We start from the raw sequence: 17,959 nt of genomic DNA, 5'->3' as shown, positions 1-17,959 counted from the left end.
ATAGCTACCCTTGAGTCTGGAGAAAGTGGGAGGAGCAGAAGGAGAAATTGCTGAGGGTAAGGACCAGTTCTGCCAGATGGAGGAGGGTGGTGGTAGAGGAGGGGAACTGGTTGTTTGCTTTGTGAGAAAGACGTGAAGAGTTTTATGGAGAAGTGTATAGGAACTGGACATCCATGGTGAAAATGAGGCAATCGGGGCCATGGAATTGAAAGCTGCACAGGAGATCAAGAGAACGTGAAGTGTTGTGGGTGTAGGTGGGAAGGGACTGAACCAAGAGGGACTGTATGAGGGCACGTGGGGCAGGCGCAGGCAGAGACAATGCTTCTTGTACAATTGTTTCCAATTACCTCTGTTTATTCTGTGGTATACAACGTCTTGCTGATTCAAGTACTTGTCTCAATGCTTCTTAAGCACTGATCAGGGAGATTGTTACAGCACCACTCAAACAGAACATACTGTACTTCAGGGATGATCTACTGAAGCAATACCAGAAAAAATCAAAAAGAAAGGTGCAATCACTCTGACAGCGCTATACAATAGACTGCCAAATAGCCACTGGGAGATAACGGAAAGATATGAAAGCAGATTATATTAAGTGGTAAAAGCAACAAGATTGCCATTTGTGGAACAATTTAAGTTCCCCAATATTGACTGAGACTTACTCCATGCAAGAGGGTTAGATGAAGCAGAAGTTGTTAGGTGCACATAAAAGAGTTTCATAATACAGCATGTAGATAATCCAAATAGTGGAGGGGCCATACTAAGCCTTGTTAATGGCTTTGCATTTTAGTAGAAAACTCCTTGTTTAAAAATAATTATTAATAAATTTATCGAGTATTAATTATCAAATTAGTAATTTAGTTAAGATAATTATTAATGTTTTTTGATCAGCGATTGGCAAGAACAAATTAAAATAAGGCAGAGGCAAGCAGAGCAGTCATTGTTGGAGGGAACAGTGTTAGAGTGGTTATTTAAGGCTTTAGCGCATTGAGGGTTCAGCAAGGAGAGGTAAGTCTGAGAGAAGATGCAAAAGCTGCAGGTAGATTTCCCCCCTCCCCCAAGTTTATTTATTGTTCCCTACTTTCTATTTGCATGGGTAGAACAGTAGGGATGCCAAGCAGTATAGTTGAATGCTCCTCTTGCGGGATGTAGGAAGGTAGGGAGACCTCCTGTATCCCTGACAACTTCATTTGCAAAATGTGTATCCAGCTGCAGTTTCTGACACTCTGTGTTAAGGAGTTGGAGCTGGAACTGGATAAACTCCAGATCATTTGGGTGGCTGAGGGGTTGATAGATAGGACATACAGAGAGGTAGTTACACCCACGGTGCAGGACGTAGGACAGTGGTGACAATCAGGAAGGGGAAAGGAGTTAAACAGCCAGTGCAGAGTAACACTGCAGCCAATCCCGTCAACAACAGGTATATCATATTAGATACTGTTGGGGGAGAGGATGACCTAGCAGAGGAAAGTCATGGTGGTTAGGGGAACAGAAAGGAGATTCTGTGGACAAAAACAAGAGTCCTGGATGGTATGTTGCCTTCCAGATGCCAGGGTCTGGGAAATCTCAGATCGATTCCTCTGTATTCTTAAGTGGGAGGATGAGCAGCCAGAGGTTGTGGTCCATGTACGTACCAATAACATAGGTAAGAAGAGTGAAGAGGTTCTTCAAAGTGAGTTCAGGGAGTTAGATGCTAAGTTAATAGACAGAACCTCCAGGGTTGAGATCTCGGGATTGCAACTCATGCCATATGCTAGTGAGGCCAGAAATAAGGAGCATCAAACAGTTTAACACGGGGCAAAAGAGTTAGTGTAGAAGGGAAGGCATAAAATTTTTAGATCATTGAGTTTTCTTCCAGGGAAGGTCGGACCTGTACAGAAGAGACAATCTTCAGCTGAACTGGAGGGAGACTAATATCCACATATTGACAGAGGCTCTCATACTGTAAAAGGACTAGATGGAATAGTGTTTGTCAAATGTGTTCAGGAAAGTTTCCTTAATCCATACACAGAATTCCCAAGAGAGTGTACAATACTTGATCTTCTATTTGGGAATGAGACAGGGCAGGTGACAAAAGTTTATGTAGAGGAACACTTTGCATCAAATGATCATAATGCCATTAGTTTCAAAGTAAATATGGAAAAAGTTAGGTCTGGTCTGTGGGTTGAAATTCTAAATTGGAGAATAACCAGTTTTGATGGTATCAGAAATGATCTGGCAAGTGTGGATTGGGACAGGTTTTTTTCTGGCAAAGGTGTACTTGGTCAGTGGGAGGCCTTCAAAAGTAAAATTTTGAGAGTACAAAAGCTTGAATGTGCCTGTCAGAATAAAAGGTAAAGATAACAGGTTTAGGTAACCTTTGTTTTCAGGAGAAACTGAGGCCAAGGTTACGAAAAAAAAAGCAGGTATAGGGAAGTAGGAACAAATGAGGTGCTTATGGAGTATGAGAAATGCAAGATGACACTTAAGAAAGAAATTAGGAGGGCTAAAAGAATGCATGAGATTGTCCTAGCAGGCAAGGTGAAGGAGATTCCTAAGGGATTCTACAGATATGTTAAGAGCAAAAAGATTGCAGGGAACAAAATTGGTTCTCTGGAAGAGTAAAATGGAAATCTATGCATGGAGCTAGAAGAGATAGGGGAAACTTTAAATGGACTTTTTGCATCTGTATTTACTCAGGAGATGGACACAGAATCTATAGAAATGAGGCAAAGCAGCAGTGAGTTCATGGACCCTATACAGATTACAGAGGAGGAGGTGTTTGCTGTCTTGAGGCAAATTAGGGTAGAAAAATCCCCAGGACCGTACAAAGTGATCCTTCGGACCCTGTGGGAGGCAAGTGCAGAAATTGCAGTGGCCCTAGCAGCGAAATTTATATTTCAAGTTTCAAGTTGCATTTCTGGATGCAGCGACGGACTGTGAGGAGTGACAATGGTTTTCCGAAGTACTCCTGAGCCCAGGTGGCTATAATTGTCACAGTAGCATGACAGTTTCTTAGGCAGTACCGCCTGAGGGCTCGAAGATCACGCGCATTCAACAGTGGTTTCCGACCTTGCCCTTTACGCACTGAGATGTCTCTGAATTCTCTGAATCTTTTCACAATATTATGTACAGTAGATGTTGAAAGAACTAAATTCTCTGCAATTTTGCATTGAGAAATGTTCCTTTTGAACTGATACTTGAATATTCTGTGCACTTTTCAATCTTATTTTAACTCTGTCCCAACTTTTGTTAAGTGTGTTGCAGCCATCAAATTCTAAATTTGTGTATGTTTACAAAATACAATTAAGTTGGTCAGTAAAACTATTAAAAATCTTTTCTTTATACTTTTGTCAGTTAAATAAAGGTTCACGTGAATTAACATATCACAGATTTTTGTTTTTATTGCATTTTGGAAAATATCCCAACTTTTCTGGAAATGGGGTTTGTACATCAGTCACTGAAAGCAAGCATGCAAGTACAGTGAAGAAAGCTAATGGCATGCTGGCCTTCATAACAAGGGGAATTGAGCATAAGAGCAAAGAGGTCCTTCTGCAGCTGTACAGGGCCCTGCTGAGACCACACCTGGAGTACTGTGTGCAGTTTTGGTCTCCAAATTTGAGGAAGGACATTCTTGCTATTGAGGGAGTGCAGCGTAGGTTCACAAGGTTAATTCCTGGGATAGCAGGACTGTCATATGTCGAAAGATTGGAGCGACTGGGCTTGTATACTCTGGAATTTAGAAGGCTGAGAGGGGATCTTATTGAAACATATAAGATTATTAAGGGATTGGACACGCTGGAGGCAGGAAGCATGTTCCTGCTGATGAACTAGAACCAGAGGCCACAGTTTAAGAATAAGGGGTAGGCCATTTAGAACGGAGTTGAGGAAAAACTTTTTCACCCAGAGAGTGGTGGATATATGGAATGCTCTGCCCCAGAAGGCTGTGGAGGCCAAGTCTCTGGATGCTTTCAAGAAAGAGATGGTAGAGCTCTTAAAGATAGCAGAATCAAAGGTTATGGGGATAAGGCAGGAACTGGATACTGATTGTGGATGATCAGCCGTGATCACAGTGAATGGCGGTGCTGGCTCGAAGGGCCGAATGGCCTACTCCTGCACCTATTGTGTATTGTCTATTGTCATTCTTTGCCTCCTGCCAATCAGCCAAAGCTCTATCCACAATATCTTTCCTGTAATACCATGGGCTCTTATTTTGCTAAGTAGCCTCATGGGTGTCACCTTGTCAAAGGCTTTCTGAACATCTAAGTACATACATCCACTGATACCCCTCTGTCTATTCTGCTCATTATTTCCTCAAATAATTCCCACAGATTTGTCAGGCAAGATTTTCCCTTAAGGAAACCATGCTGACTTTGGCATGTTTTACCATGTTCCTCCAAGAAGCCCAAAACCTCATCCTTAACAATCGACTCCAACATCTTCCCAATCACTGAGATCAGGTTAACTGACCTATATTTTCCTTTCTTCTGCCTCCCTCCCTTCTTCAAGAGTGAAGTGACATTGCAATTTTCCAATTGTCCAGAACCATACCATAATTTAATGATTCTTGAAAGATTATTACTAATGTTTCCACAATCTCTTCAGCTACCTCTTTCAGAACTCTGGGGTGTAGTCAATCTGGTCCAGTCGACTTATCTACCTTCAGACCTCTCAGCTTCCCAAGCACCTTCACCCTGGTAAAAGCAATTGCACTCACTTCTGCTCCCTGATACCCTCGAACTTTTGGCATACTTATTCAATTTTATAAAGAGCTTGTTCCGTCCTTAGTGAACAAACTCCTACTCTCTGGTCTAAATACACCCCTGTGCAACTGAGAGTTGGACTTCCTAACCAATAGACCTCAGGCATTCAGGGTACACAAAAGCTCCTCCCTCCCCATCATCCTCAACACTTGTGCCCCCTAGGGCTGTAAGCTGAGCCCATTGCTATACACTCTGCTCACACAGGGTTGCACAGCCAAACACCTGTGTAATCACATTGTCAAGTTCGCTGATGACACAACAGTGCTGAGGCTCATCACCAACAACAATGAGATGGCCTGCAGAGAGGAGGTAAAAGGTCTTAAGGCCGGGACCAGGCAAATAAACACTGCCCTAATGTCAACAAGACAAAGGAGATGATTATAGACCTCAGAAGAACGTGCACCACTCACATCCCCTTTATATCGATAGCACAGCAGTGTAAACTGTGAACAATTTCAAGCTCCCAGGAATGCACATTTTGCACAATCTCTCATAGACCCAGAACACATAATACACAATCAGGGAAACTCACCAACAGTTCTGCTTTCTGAAGAGGCTGAAGATAGCTGAACTATGCACATCTATACTCACGTCATTCTACAGATACGCATAGAGAGCATCCTAACAAACTGCATCAATGCATGGTACAGAAACTGCACTGTAACAGACAGGAAGGATCTACAACAGGTAGTCAAAACTGCCCAACACATCAATGGCACCAGCCTACCTACCATCAAGGACATATACAAAGGAAGATGCCAGAAAAGGGCCAGTAACATAATGAAGGATCGCACCTACCCTGCTCATGGACTGTTTGTCCCACTACCATCAGGGAAGAGGCTACATAGCATCCACACCAGGACTACCAGATTCAAAAACAATTTCTTTCCCCAAAATAATTTTAAATTTGTCAGAACAATTGCTAACATCTTTAATTACTTTAAATAAAGTCTAAAGAACACCATTAGATATTTCAAAGAGTATTTTTCAATAGCTTGGCTGAGTGTATTTTAAAGCACCAAATTTCTATTTGAGGCTTTTCCATCAAAAAAAATGGAGAATACCTCTCACACTGCTTCAGACCAGGTATAGAATTCACTGGTGAGTTATCAAACACAGATTTTGGGTAATCAGCCCAACGTCTTGCTCCAACAGGCTCCAGGACAACTCCTTTCACCAGGCCATCAGACTGATGAATTCACACTGACGCAATTGTAATTCTAAGCAATATTGACTATACTGTTGTATATCTTACTGTACATACTATTTATTACAAATTACTATAATTTGCACATTGCACATTCAGATGGAGACATAATGTAAAGATTTTTATTCCTCGTGTATATGAAGGAGTAAGAAATAAAGTCAATTCAATTTAATTCAATTCTCTCACCCTAAATTGAATCTAGCATCAGAACTCAATTTGATCCATAGTGGCAGACGAAATGAAATGAAATATCTTTATTGTCATTGCATAGTACAATTTGTCATGCACCAAAACAGCGAAAATGAGTTTGCAACTCCCATACTCAATGCTATAAAACAACGAATAAAATAAATAAATAATAAATAAAATCAAGTAACCAGCCAGTACAACCAGCAACCATAAAACCAGTATTAAAGTAGCAATATAACAAATTTATGGATGATGCTTGGTCGATTGGTTCAGAGCAATTATAGCTCTGGGGAAAAAGCTATTTTTCAGTCTGGAAGTGTGGGCATAGAAAATCTTATAATGTCTGCCAGATGGAAGAAGTTCAAACAGACATGGGTGTCTATTGTCCTTACAGATGCTTGTAGCTTTCCTTAGGCAGCGAGAGCTGTATGTGTCCTCCAGGGCTGGGAACTGTGTCCTGATGATCTTCTGTGTGCTAGAGACGACCCGCTGAAGTGCTTTCCTATCAGCTGCTGTACAAGTGAGATACCACACAGAGATGCAGTATGTTAAGATACTCTCTATGGTGCAGCGGTAAAAGGTCACCAGCATCTGTTCAGGTAGACCAGCTCTCTTCAGCGTCCTGAGGAAAATCAAGCATTGCTGTGCTTTCTTAACTATTGTAGTGGTGTTAGTGGACCATGTAAGGTCTTCTGAGATATGTATTCCCAGAAACCTGAAACTGGACACTCTCTCCACTATGTCTCCGTTAATGTAGACTGGAGCGTACTCGTCATCCAATTGCTGACAGCAACTTCCATTTCAGTGTTTGCAAACAGTTGCATGGAAATCTAAGTTCCTGGCAATTTTCTGTGGTGATGATGGTGAAATTCTGCAGGATCCAGGCCAATTCTTTTGCTATTTTTATGTGCAAAATGACATTTTCTACCTAGAATGTCGCAGACCATATGAATACCAGTATATTATAATATTCCTACATGAAACAAAAGTGCAGTAACATCCTAGATGATGTCTTCAATTGAAATATCTTCCCAAGAATATCAGGAAGATTAATTTCTAACATGATTTGCCCATATTTCCTTACATCATAATAGGAGAGTATGCCCATAACGTCCAGGCCAGCTCTCTGAGCAATTCCATTCATCCAATTCCCCCACACCTTATTCTCTCTCAAACATCCATTATTTCCTTTGATTTTCTGAACACCTTTCTTCTCCAAGGTACTTTACAGTAGTCAGTTAGACTATTATTTCTAACTCCCCTTTCCTTATTTCCCTTCCCCCTGCCACTGACTGTAGCTCCTCTCATACATGCCATCAATACCCCTTTGAACGAACACAATGGGATAACTTACAGTAATCAATTAGGTACATTATAATGGTGACACTATTAGGAACACCATCTCGAATGGTGTTCATTTATGAATGAAAGCTAAAATATATACATTTACAAATCAAAGGTTTTACTTCTTACATGCAACTGTGTGTGAACTTCCTCTGGCATCTCCACATCGTAGGTTTTCAATAGTTCAATTGTTTGCTTCAAAGGTTCAAACATGTTGTCTGTGGTAACTTGTCTCTCTTTTACTTTTTTTAGATATCCTATAACTTGTATCAGTCCCTTCAAATCCCCTTCCTTCACTGTTTTTGATAGTTCAGCATTTGTTTCCTTGATAAAAGCCTCTAAAGCATTCAAGCTGGAAAACCAAAGTGGCTTGAATTAGACAGATAGATAAATAGATACTTAATTGATCCCAAAGGAAATTACAGTGCCACAGTAGCATTACAAGTGCACATATATACAAATATAAAAATATTAGAAGTAAGAAAGAATCAAAAATAAGTTACCTCAAACAGTCTAACAGGAGGGGGTCATCACTTCCCCAGCTATAGGTTGATTTATTATAGAGCCTAATGAGTGAGTCTAAGAATGGCCTCATATAGCGCTCTTTGGAGCAGCACAGTTGTCCTAGTCTATAACTAAAAGTGCTCCTCTGTTCAGCCAAGGTGGCATACAGAAGGCGAGAAACATTGTTCAGAATTGCAAGGATTTTCTGTCGGGTCCTTTGTTCTCCCACGGCCTCCAGTGTGTCCAGTTTGACTCCTATAACAGAGCCAGCCTTTCTAATCAGTTTATTGAACCTGCTGGCATCACCCATGTTGATGCCATTGCCCCAGCATACTACTGCATAGAAAGTTGTACTGGCAACAACAGAATGGTAGAACATGTGAGGGAGAGGTCTGCGTGCACCAAAGGACCTTAGTCTCCTCAGGAAGTAGAGGCAACTCTGGCCTTTGTATATAGCCTCTGCATTGGTGCTCCAATCAAGTCTATCATCCAGGCGTTTCATTAGAATAGTATTCACCATATATTTTATAAACTAACTATTAAATTAAAACAAAAGGCAAAATTGAATGAAGATGATCAAATTCAGTTACAATTGGGAATTACAGCATTAGTTGATTTGTTCTTTTGAATGCTTTTTTGAGTGAATAACAGCAAAGATAGTATGTAAAGCGTAGATTCTTTAAGTCTTAAACATAGAACCTCTAGCTCAGTTTATTAAGTGAAGAGAAATAATAAACTAAACATCCTAGACTCTCCAGTAACAATTCACTTTAGAATGAGACATCATGTACTGGAGGTTTCTTTATGGGTTTTCTTTTTTTCTGAGTGCTTCAGGAGAGCCATAAAGAAATATCTGGCCTTTGATATTGAAATGTAACTTAACATTTAAAAAGCATATCTCACTTTTCACAAGGAGTTTATATTCTATTACCAATACTATGACAATGAGAAAATGATTAACCTTCGAAGGGGCTTCCTCAATAAATTTCACTATCATGAGGCAATATTAACAGAATACTTTCTGAAATGAGCTGTCAATTTACTTATTGACTGCAGTTATTTAAATATCAACACAGTTAGGGTTACAGATGTATCGTCAAAATAGTGAGAACTAACTAAAGATTTCAAAGAACTTTGGGAATCAGTGGGTGGTTGGTCGCCTTATACATGACTAAATCAGGTGGTTATAGTGGAAAATCTATGGAAAATGTCTAGATTTTCAAAAGCAGCTAGAGATACTGGAAGAAAATGGAAATACATATATTTTTATTTAACCTAATATACAGATAAACAAACTAAGAACTAGAAAAATGATACATATGGTATTAAATTCTCTTTAGAAGGAGAGTACATCAGGGACAAACAATGTGACTTCCAGAAAAGATAGTTACATTATACTATTTTGAAGTTTTTAAATATTCATCAGGTTTCTAGTTAAAGGTATTGATTGCAATCTGAACATATACTAAGGTATGTGCAATAGGGACTGATCAGGATGCTTGAACATTGCAAGCAGGTTTAGAAATGCTGATAGACAAGTACATGTCTGGAGAATAATTTCTGGGTAAAGCAATGTACTCTTTACACATGGTTCACTTAAATGTTAGGCATACATGTGCCTGGCAAATAAAAGAATAAAAAACTAGCAGTGAAGGAGTTGGTCTTAGATGATCAAGGTTATCGAATACCTTGAAAATATGACACCTATTGTCAAGATTAATACATTAGATACAGTATATTTGGATTTTCAAAAACTTTTTGATGAGGTCCCAAGTGCGATATCTCTAATTTATCTATGATGAAAGATAAACAATTTTAAATACCAGCAATGTTTCTCTCACCATTTGTTGTTCAGTTATTAAGTCGCGACCTCATGGACCATAGGGTCCATAGGGTTTTCAAGGCAAGATACAGAAGTAGATTGCCAGGCCTTTCTTCCACACAGATGCTGCTGCTGCCCAGTTTGGGACCCAGCTGGGTTTGAACTCAGGAGCATCTGCCTTGGAGTCCAGTGCTGATGCCACTACACCACCAACCATCTCTCACCATAGATTCAACCTAATGTGCTATTTTCAGCATTTTCTGTTATATGTTTCATATTTTCAGTATTTCTATTTTTTAAATCTTTTTACTGGGAAGAATGGTAGCAGATTAACAAGATGGAAATCGGCATATGGAAGAAGCAGCAAAGCAGCACCACAAAAGAAGATTCTTTGCAAAAGTATCTGCCAATTTTAAGAATCTCTTTTTATACCATGCAATCAGAAGCTCTTCTATTTTATTGATTAAGGTGATCCAGGCAACAGCAGCTTGTTCTAAATCTGTGTTTTGAAAGCATAAAAGCAAAAGTCTTGAAGCTACATGGTCAGTGGGCCTGATTATAAATAAACAAGAACAGTGAAGGCTTACACAAGGAAATCTGAAGATGCTGGAAATTCAAGCAACACACACAAAATGCTGGTGGAACGCAGAAGGCCAGGCAGCATCCCTAGGAAGAGGTACAGTTGATGTTTCGGGCCGAGACCTTTTGTCAGGACTAACTGAAAGAAGAGATAGTAAGAGATTTGAAAGTGGGAGGGGGAGGGGGAGATCCGAAATGATAGGAGAAGACAGGATGGGGAGGGATGGAGCCAAGAGCTGGACAGTTGATTGGCAAAAGGGATACAAGGTTGGAGAAGGGAGAGGATCATGGGACGGGAGGCCTAGGGGGAGGGGAGCACCAGAGGAAGATATAGTGAGAGGGACAGAGGGAGAAAAAAGAGAGAGAAAGAAGGGGGGTAAAGAATAATAAATAAATAAGCAGATAGATCGATAAATAAATAAATAAAAGATGGGGTAAGAAAGGGAGGAGGGGCATTAACGGAAGTTAGAGAAGTCAATGTTCATGCCATCAGGTTGGAGGCTACCTAGATGGAATATAAGGTGTTGTTCCTCCAAGCTGAGTGTGGCTTCATCTTGACAGTAGAGGAGGCTATGGATGGACATATCAGAATGGGAATGGGACGTGGAATTAAAATGTGTGGCCACTGGGAGATCCTGCTTTCTCTGGCAGACAGAGCATAGGTGTTCAGCAAAACGGTCTCCCAGTCTGTGTCGGGTCTCGCCAATATATAGAAGGCCGCACCGGGAGCACCGGACGCAGTATATCACACCAGCTGACTCACAGGTGAAGTGTCACCTCACCTGGAAGGACTGTCTGGGGCCCTGAATGGTGGTGAGGGAGGAAGTGTAAGGGCATGTGTAGCACTTGTTCCTCTTACAAGGATAAGTGCCAGGAAGGAGATCAGTGGGAAGGGATGGGAGGGACAAATGGACAAGGGAGTCGCGTAGGGAGCAATCCCTGCGGAAAGCAGAAAGGGGGGGAGGGAAAGATGTGCTTGGTGGTGGGATCCCTTTGGAGGTGGCGGAAGTTACGGAGAATTATATGTTGGACCTGGAGGCTGGTGGGGTGGTAGGTGAGGACAAGGGGAACCCTATTCCTAGTGGGGTGGTGGGAGGATGGGGTGAGAGCAGATGTGCATGAAATGGGAGAGATGCATTTGAGAGCAGAGTTGATGGTGGAGGAAAGGAAGCCTCTGTCTTTAAAAAAGGAAGACATCTTCATCCTGGAATGAAAAGCCTCATCCTGAGAGCAGATGCAGCGGAGGAATTGCAAGAAGGGGATGGCATCTTTGCAAAAGACAGGGTGAGAAGATGAATAGTCTAGGTAGCTGTGAGAGTCCATAGGCTTATAGTAGACATCAGTAGCTAAGCTGTCTCCAGAGATAGAGACAGAAAGATCAAGAAAGGGGAGGGAGGTGTCGGAAATGGACCAGGTAAATTTGAGGGCAGGGTGAAAGTTGGGGGCAAAGTTAATTAAGTCAACGAGCTCAGCTTGCATGCAGGAAGCAGTGCCAGTGCAGTTGTCGATGTAGTGAAGGGAAAGTGGGGGATGGATACCAGTATAGGCTTGGAACATGGATTGTTCCACAAAGCCAACAAAAAGACAGGCATAGCTGGGACCCATATGGGTGCCCATGGCTACATCTTTAGTTTGGAGGAAGTGGGAGGAACCAAAGGAGAAATTATTAAGGGTAAGGACTAATTCCGCTAGATGGAGGAGAGTGATGGAGGAGGGGAATTGGTTAGGTCTGGAATCCAAAAAGAAGCAGAGAGCTTTGAAACCTTCCTGGTTGGGGATGGAGGTATATAGGGACTGGACATCCATGGGGAAAATAAAGCGGTGGGGGCCAGGAAACTTAAAATCATTGAAAAAATTCAGAGCGTGAGAAGTGTCATGAACATAGGTGGGAAGGGATTGAACGAGAGGGGATAAAACAGTGTCGAGGTATGCAGAAATGAGTTCGGTGGGGCAGGAGCAAGCTGGAAAAATGGGTCTACCCGAACAGGCAGGTTTGTGGATCTTGGGTAGGAGGTAGAAACGGGAAGTGCGGGGTGTGGGAAGGTTGGTGGCAGTGGACGGGATATCCCCAGAGCTGATAAGGTTGGTGATGGTGTCAGAGACAATGGCCTGGTGCTACTCAGTGGGGTCATGATTGAGGGGTAAATAAGAGGAGGTGTCGCAGTGCCTCGGCAAGGTAGAGGTCAGTATGCCAGACTACAACAGCACCCCCCTTATCAGCGGGTTTTATAGTAAGGTTAGGATTGGTGCAGAGGGAGTGGAGTGCAGAGGGAGTGGAGAGCAGAGCGTTCAGAAGGAGTGAGGTTGGAATTGGAACAAGGTGTGGTGAAGTCGAGACAGTTGATGTCCCGTCGGCAGTTAGCAATAAAGAGATCCAGAGCGTGGTGTCCATGAAGAGGAGGAGGGTTGAAGATGGAAGGCTTGTTGGTCTAAACAGAATGGCACAAGAGAGTGATCCTGTAGTGGGTTTATGACAGGAAATTATAGCAAGCAATTCTGTTCAATTTATGTATTGCAAGGTTTTTTTTTTATCTTGTTGAAGCAACAGAAATTCTGCAAAATTGGGGAGGAAAATTATATCCAATGTCTAGAAGTGAAAACTAAATACTTATGTGAACATAGCATCAATCTCATTTAAAAGCTAAAAATTGACACATTTTTTAATGAATGTTGTGAAGTGAATGCATTTGGATAGTATATTATTCTACATTTCTTCTTGAAATCAAAGGTCACTCTACTAGTTCTGAAGGTTTTGAAATGTCTAATGAGGCCAGTATACAAACTGTGTTTGATGCTTTTATCAGCCTAATCTCTTTACTTCACTTTAATGTTTCTGAATATTTGTGTACTTTTAACATTCTTTCTCTAAATTTAATTAGTTTTACCATACTAACTTCAATATTAACAATTTTTTAATGTCCCTGAATTGTAAATACATTTAAAACCTATTAAAAATATCCCCTATAGCTTCAAGTACCAGGGAAAATGAAGACAGGGCTTTGCTAGCTGTCAAGCCTTTCAGGGTAGTTTCATGGTTAGTCTCCTCACTGTACCACTGGAGTGCCTGGTGCCATTGAATCCACACTGCTGAAGTCTGGATAGTGAACGTGAAGATGACTGAACCTCAGATAAGTTTTGGTACAGGGAATACTAAGGGACCAACTCTTGATAGGAGAACCAAGTCAGTAAGTACTGGCTCATAAAGAATCTTTAATGCATCCTCATTCATTTACAATGCCATAATAGCACAAATTACTTATACTTAAATTATATCACAAAAATAGATAAAATGTGGAATGAACGCTATTGTCCTCTGCATCAAGTTAAATCTGATTCATAATATTACCTGTTGGTTACGTGGTCGATAAGATATTGTTTGAACAAAAGACTCCAGCGTTTTATAAGGTTTAGAAGAGCCTGCCTGAAAGGTCTGCAATCAATTTTAAACCAGGGAGCTATTAACTTTACAGTCTCAAACTTTAATACCTCTTCATATAATACTTCATAGGAGTCAATCTAAAGAAGATAGTGAATACAGATATTCGTAAACATCTTTCTCTTGATGCCATGTGCATTCCAAAATCTAAATACATAGATTAAAGGAAAATACTAAATTTTATATCAGATACTTTCTGCAAATTTTATTATTTCTGGACGCTTTGACTTGAACTTTGTAGAACTTTATAGTTTGACTCCTAATACTTATCAGTTAGAATCAGTCAGTTTTGTATGAATTACAAAGCATGATGAGAAAATACATCAATCACCTTTTGTACAAATGACCTTATATTCAACCACATTTATGCATCTGCTGCATTGTGCAATTCATGTACAATAAACTGAACATAAACACCAGGAAGAACCTACTAAACTGTTACTTAAAAAGGTTCTATATTACTGTCAGGCTTATCAGGGACTGAGTTTGAGTAGAGTTTGTTAAGGGTGAAGAATGAGAGCTGTAATTGTTGCCTCAACTTTCCTATCTTGTGAAAAATAGAGGATTTTGTCTTAACCCCATGAACAGGAAAACAGCTGCCAACAATCCCAAATAAGACTTCTTTTTTTCACTGGAAACTTGGCATGGTACATCCTAGTTTTCTTATGATTTTCCAAATCTTGACACCCAAGATACAAATGTCCAGTTGCAGATCAATAAAAATCAAATAGCATGATTTCTGCAATGCAAATATCCTGTGACTTCAAAAATCATTTAAATTTCTCTTGCAGCTGACAGATTCTTCTTGGATTGACCTGTGAAACACAGGGGGGAGTCTTCCAAACCAAAGCATGAATCTTACACAGAGCAACTTGAAAGGATTTATTGAATTTAGCAAGGGGTATTAAACAAACCTTTTTCACAGAGATACTGATAGCCAGCTATGCTATCCCCCTAAGAGCCAGCTGTGAAAGCCATACATTTGATGTTGCAGAGGCAGGAGAACAAGCACTGCAAACATTTGAAAGGAAAATGGGTGAGAATGGATAGTGAAAGGGAGATGAACAAGAGAAGGGTAAGGGTAGAGAGGGAAAAGGGGGGAAACGTCAAGAAGCGGGTTACAAATTGAACTAAACAAAAAAAAAAATAGTTGTTTTGGGCGTGCACTATATACCACCAAACTGCCCTTGGAGATAGAGGTTAAAATACATAAGTAAACAACAAAACTACAATAGTAGAAGATTTTAACTAACCTAACTTTAACTGGGACAAAACATAAAAAAGAATAATGAAAGAACAGAATTCTCTCTTATCACCTCATACTAAGATGTTAAATTACACTCTTTTTTCACCTTGAGATTTACTGTACAGTAGATGGGAAAATCATGTCAGGCTGAACAAAAAAAATCATATCTGTTTTGATATTTGTATTGCAAATTTCCAAAGCAGCCTTGTAGGTGCACAGCTTTGATGCGTGTGTGTCAATAGTGTATCCAAGCCTAAGTATCAGTTCAACACTTCATCTAGGTTTATGGTTTTGTGCTTTGTGCTAAGTACATGCACAAAAAGGGAGATGCTTTCCCTTAAATCATTGGTATAGTGAATGATGCTAAGGGCAAAGACAAAGAAGTATTTTTCTTTTAAACTCGTTCATCATTCAAGATATAAGCTTACCCGCAGGACTAGCACATGTTACATAGCCCTAATTGCTTGTGAGAGTGTAGTGCATTCCTTCGGGTGGGGTGTTGAGGTGGAGTTCTAGGATTTGAATCCAGTGGAGTTGTTGAAGACCTAGGCTAGCTGGATGCAGGGAAGTTGTTTCTCCTGAATGAGGAGTCTAGGACCAGGAGCACAGGTTTAACATTTAGTAGAGATGTGGAGAAATTTCTTCACACCACAGGGGATGAGATTTTAAAATTCTTACACTGGAGGGTGGTGGAATCTAGACTGATGGACATTGGGGAAGTCAAAGATTTTGGGGTAAGTGACAGAACATGATGCTCACATAGAAGATCAATCAAGATCTTGATGAGTGGCAAAATAGGCTTGAGGGGCTGGATGACCTACTTTTGCTCCTTCTTCCCATGTTCCTATATCTTTGAAATACATCCAAGAAGGCTTTTATTAGAGTGATCAGGCTTTGGCTCAACAGACTTAGGTGAGAACAGGCGGGGACTCTAAGTAAGCTTCTTGTAAGTTATATTTTCTCTTTCTTTATTCAGTAGTACAGACCTTGTATGGTGATAAAGGGTCCAGGGTTAGAGGAATGTTCTTTGTATGAGATATGGGAACTCTGGAAGACCTCCATGCTAAGGAACTGGAGCTGCAACTTGATGACCTTCAGCCCATATGGGAGAATATGGAGCTGCTGGATGGGAGCTACAGGAAGGTAGTCACCCCTAAGTTGCAGGAGGCAGGCATCTAGGTGACTACAAGGCGAGGGAAGGGGAATAGACAGCCAGTGCAGAGTGCCCCCTCAATAATAAGAATAATAAGTATACTGCTTTGGAGACGGTTGGGGGTGGGGGGCAGTGAAGTACTAGGAGGTTACTACAGCGACTGGATCTCTGTCACTGAATCTGGCTTTGTGGTTCATAAAAGAAGGGAGAACAAGAGGAGAGCAGTAGTGATAGGAGATTCCATTGTTAAAGGAGCAGACAGGAGATTCTGTGGACATGAAAGAGACACCCAAATGGCATGTTACCTCCCAGGTGTCAGAATCAGGAATGCCTCAAATCGGGTTCACAGCATTCTAAGAGGGTGAGCAGCTCAAAGTCGTGGTACATATTGGTGCCAACGACATAGGTAGGAAATTGTAGGAGGCCCTGAAGAGAAAGTATAAGAAGCTAGGTAGAAAGCTGAAAAGCAAGCCCTCCAGGGTAGTAATCCCTGGCTGTGCCACATGCTGGTGAGGGTAAGAATAGGATAATCTAGGAGATGAAACGTGTGGCTAAGGAATTGGTGCAGGGGGTACAGTTTCAGATTTCTGGATCATTGGGAGCTCTTCTGGGGAAGGTATGACCTGTACAAAAAGGACGGGTTACACCTGAACCCAAGGGAGACTGATATCCTTGTGGGCAGGTTTGCTAGAACTGTTGGGAAGGGCTTAGACTAATTTGGTAGGTGTGATAGGGGTGAGGATACAGCAGTTGGTATACAAGTGGATGTGTGTAGTGAGACTGTGAGGAAGGACCTGTAGACAATAGGGCAAAACTGCAGTCAGTGGGATGAATTGTAGTGTAATGAGGGCAAAATCGATAAAGGTAATGAATACGGGACTGAAGAAAGGAGAATAACTTTCAAAATGAAGAGATCACCATGCTCAGATAAAATGTAGCCTTGGTTCTTAAAGGAAACAAGGGGACACAGTGGCTTAGTCTCTTATTTTCCAGTCCTCTTGGCTGCACATTATACCAGGAGGCTAGAAGGTTATTAATGTGCTACTGTTGCTGAGATGGAGAAATAGGCAAACTTGGGGGCACAGATTAGCTGCACATTCACAAAGGAGTTGATTAAACATTTTTACCAAATAATAATGGATGTAGTGAAACACACTGCATGTGGACACAGAATTCCCCATCACATTTAATAATGTCTGGATGACCACAAAGAACCATAACCTATAAAGCTCTGGAACAAGAACCAGAAATTTAGATTAATTTAAGGTCCATATTAGGTGGCATGCATGTGATAAATTGAATAACCTATTTTTGTACATGCATTTGTTTCTTTCTATGAGGGAGGTTAGAAGTTAAAGGGAAGACAGAGAAAGAAAGAAGAGGAGAAACGAAAGAAGTAAAGGACTAAGGAGGGAAGGAAATAGAGTGTACTGGAAAGAAAGAAAGTGATGTTGAGTGGAAGAGGAAGAAGGAGGAATGTACTGTATTTACTGTAAATGGGAAATTGGCCTGTTTGACATCCTAGGAAACTCTATTTCATATACAATTTCTCCAAAACATACAGTCTTATGCTAGTCTCAAGTTTTAAGACTTTGGGATTGTAATTGTTCCAACTATTTCTCCTCCTAACATTTTTTTTTTTTGGCAATGCCTCTGCATGTGCCCTATTGTCAGCTAATCCACCTGCCTTGCTGCTACCATTAACCAACTCAGAAAGCTATCAGAAATGAAAAGGTT

At 40.8% G+C, this 17,959-nt stretch overlaps 1 protein-coding gene across 1 annotated transcript in view; it reads right to left on the bottom strand.

Annotated features, from left to right (window-relative positions):
- Window positions 1-17,959, bottom strand: part of LOC140187260 (dynein axonemal heavy chain 17-like) — a 193,767-nt gene that overhangs the window by 140,411 nt on the left and 35,397 nt on the right. Inside the window, exons 11-12 of the mRNA XM_072242393.1 lie at window positions 13,734-13,903; window positions 7,612-7,834 (exon numbers count right to left, since the gene is read on the bottom strand). Of these exons, the coding sequence (XP_072098494.1) occupies window positions 7,612-7,834; window positions 13,734-13,903 (393 nt within the window). The remainder of the gene's footprint in view (window positions 1-7,611; window positions 7,835-13,733; window positions 13,904-17,959) is intronic.

The sequence above is a fragment of the Mobula birostris genome, chromosome 24, assembly GCF_030028105.1.
Source record: "Mobula birostris isolate sMobBir1 chromosome 24, sMobBir1.hap1, whole genome shotgun sequence".
NCBI lineage: Eukaryota > Metazoa > Chordata > Chondrichthyes > Myliobatiformes > Myliobatidae > Mobula > Mobula birostris.
This window is presented reverse-complemented; position numbering and strand designations above follow the sequence as displayed.